We start from the raw sequence: 2,899 nt of genomic DNA on the forward strand, positions 1-2,899 counted from the left end.
TGTTTTGCTACCTTTTCACGTGCACGCCTCTGATCGCTGTTTAGTTTCGACAAGTCTACTGGTACCGAAAGTGAATTTAGATGCAAATGAAATCCATGCCTTAGCTTTTTATTACCACGGCGTTTAAATGAAAGAAAATCAAACTCGTTTTCTCTTTTGAAATTAAACGCAAGTATTTTGGCCGCGAACTAAGCTCATGCGTATTCCACTTTATCGCATTCAACCTGATGCTATTGTTATTGTTGGGAAAAGTATGTTTAACACATCTATTAATACAACACTTGACACTCGCAGGACATTATTAGATCCAATACAATAGCTCTATCGACAAATATGATATTTATATCAAATTAAATTGAATGTTTTTTTTTAATCCTTGTTATCATTTGTCAAGGCTCACACTGCATCATAATCAGAGCTGTACCTAATATTTTGACTCCCATGTAGCCACATATCAAAATATAAACGGCTCTCATTCTGATTTAGAGCAGTTCTGCGTGCAACTGCAATTACAATAATAAAGATATTCTTACATGAATGCCTCCGTGATTGTGTCACTCAAAAGGGAGCTTTTTTTTCTTTTTTACAATATATATAAATAGGTTTTATATATTTCTTGTCATAAGAATTTGGCCAGTTAATCAAGCCAGCCACACCACTCATTTCTTTACCTGAATAGAAGCAAAAGAATAAATAACACAAAAGTCCAATGAAGAAAACAAAAAGCATACAGTGAAACGTGTGACCTGCCTGTCACCGATGCTGAACCCACGGCTCTATAAATAATGTCTGGCAGCTGAAATGGGACTTTGTGACTTTAAGATGTCACTTGGGGTGATGTGGTCCATCTATTGTTGATGAGACAAAAGCGCGAGTCAGATTCATATAGGAGTGGCGGGGAATAACTTCTCATATCCTCATATCAGAGTTGGGAAGCCGCGCAGCAGCAACTTCAATAACCTCCCAACTTCTTTCTGGACATGGGTGAGTGCCCGGAATGTTTAATAACTTCTTTCTTTTCACCTCTTATTAAAGCCATTTGGGGGATTTTGTAAATGGAATAATATTGCTTTTAAATTGTAATTTGTGACCCTATTTTGCATTCATGCATTTGAAGACGAAACGGTATTTCTATTTTTACTTTTCCCTTCATATGACTTTCACCGTTGGTAGATTACCTGTTATATAGAGAGTCGATACTGTCGTTTCACGCACTTTTTAGTGAAGCAAGAGTCCTGATGTTGTAGTTTAAACTGCCATGAGGCATACCGTAATTCTCCATCCTTTGATCACAGTTTTCTTCTCCACTTACGAACAGCATCCCCACCAATTTGTGTTCAGTTTTGAGGTTTCGTATTGATTAGCTGGCATCAACTAAATGCATCGATGCCCTTGAAAGCGGAATAAACTGCTTCTCGCCACTCGTCAGATCTGAAGCGTGGGCGTCTCCAGGCATTATCATTACCGCATCCCCGGCGGTCTTCTTGCTGCAACTATTTATATTTAGCAGCCTGGTTACTTCCCACTAAAAGTTGTTTGGTCAAACAATTAAATGCTTCACTGTGTAAAATTGATGTTTGCAACTTTGCAACCACTTCCATCTCCGTCGGACCTGACACCGAATTCCGTGGTACCATTGGGAGCCAGCAGTAGCTGAAGGGAGTATGGGCTGACATTGCTAATGGTGACCAGCTGACCCCACTCGGCCACTTCTACGACAGCATGGGTGGTTCTGAGATCTTTGTTTGCTTAACATCACTGCCCTTTGTCTCACGCCAATGACAATGGCTACCTTATGTTTGGCCACAATGAGACGCTCTCTCTTCAAGCCTGTGAAGTCAGAGCTCCGCCACCATCTCCCTTTAGCCTGGCGACGCCTGTGACTGCCACAGAAGGAGGGCCGGACCAGCTTGTGTACAATCGTCAAGGTGTCGATACAAGCGGATGAGCGTTCACATTGCAGATGAAATCGGCACAGGGAGCGTTTGTTTTGTCGTAGCTTGTAGGCAGACTGAAGTTTGCCTCTTGGGATCTTTCTTGTTGTGGAATACAGGATCAGAAGCAACATGTTTCCGGTCAGGCAGCCTTGGCTTTGCAAAGCCTTAGGTGGTTTCCTCAATCCCATTTCTGCCACTGCTTTTATTTATTAACTCTGTGGGTGTTTGCTACCTGCTTCAGCTGCTTATGCTGGGGAGAATGCACTCGGTGTTCTTGAAATAAGCAGCGCATTTTTTTGCGTTTGATCGCCTGCTTGTTGGTTGCAGCTGTCTTTTTCTTTCTCTCCCGGTGTATGCTGATGAATTGGCGGGCGAGCTCTCCCGCAGAGTGAAAGAGTTCTCCACCCAGGCTTAGATGTGCTGTGTGGTTCTGTGTGCGGTATGTGCGGCCTGTGCGCTGATATATTATGCCCCCTCAGGTTGTTATGATTGCTGTATCCGGTGCTTGGGGGCAGTGCCCTACCCATCTCTGGTGGCCACCTTGCTGTGCTATGCAGGCATGGCTCTATTTTGTGGCTGCGGGCACGAAGCCTTAACCCAGACCGAAGTCCTGGTCGAGACTTACTTCGCCCGTAATGAGCAGGACTATGAGGTCGTGGCTTCCTTGTAAGTCTATTTTCCACCGTTCCTTTTTGAATTCGTCTCGACTTCCCGCCTGACTGACCTTTTCTCCCCCCGTGCAGTGTTGAATACTTCCAGTACGTCATCTACGGCCTGGCCTCATTTTTCTTCCTCTATGGTATCCTGCTGCTGGCTGAAGGCTTCTACACGACAAGCGCAGTCAAGCAGACCTTCGGGGAATTTAGGAGCACCCACTGTGGGCGATGCCTCAGCCTGACGGTGAGCACAAGGTCAAAAGGGAGGGAGAGGCAGCGGGCCGGGGGGATGCGGCGGGGGGAGGG

At 44.8% G+C, this 2,899-nt stretch overlaps 1 protein-coding gene across 2 annotated transcripts in view; it reads left to right on the forward strand.

The window, feature by feature from the left end:
* Positions 1–836: 836 nt before the first annotated feature.
* plp1b (proteolipid protein 1b) overlaps positions 837–2,899 on the forward strand; it is a 4,849-nt gene continuing 2,786 nt past the window's right edge. Inside the window, exons 1-3 of one of the 2 annotated variants that reach the window (XM_019864019.1) lie at positions 837–984; positions 2,417–2,603; positions 2,681–2,837. In XM_019864019.1, coding sequence (XP_019719578.1) covers positions 981–984; positions 2,417–2,603; positions 2,681–2,837 — 348 coding nt within the window. In that variant the 5' untranslated portion in view covers positions 837–980. Of the gene's footprint in view, positions 985–1,881; positions 2,107–2,416; positions 2,604–2,680; positions 2,838–2,899 lie in introns of those variants that run through there. The other variant, XM_019864018.1, reaches the window with a different exon arrangement.

The sequence above is a fragment of the Hippocampus comes genome, unplaced genomic scaffold (genome assembly GCF_001891065.2).
Source record: "Hippocampus comes isolate QL1 unplaced genomic scaffold, H_comes_QL1_v1.1 scaffold57, whole genome shotgun sequence".
Classification (NCBI taxonomy): Eukaryota; Metazoa; Chordata; class Actinopteri; order Syngnathiformes; family Syngnathidae; genus Hippocampus; species Hippocampus comes.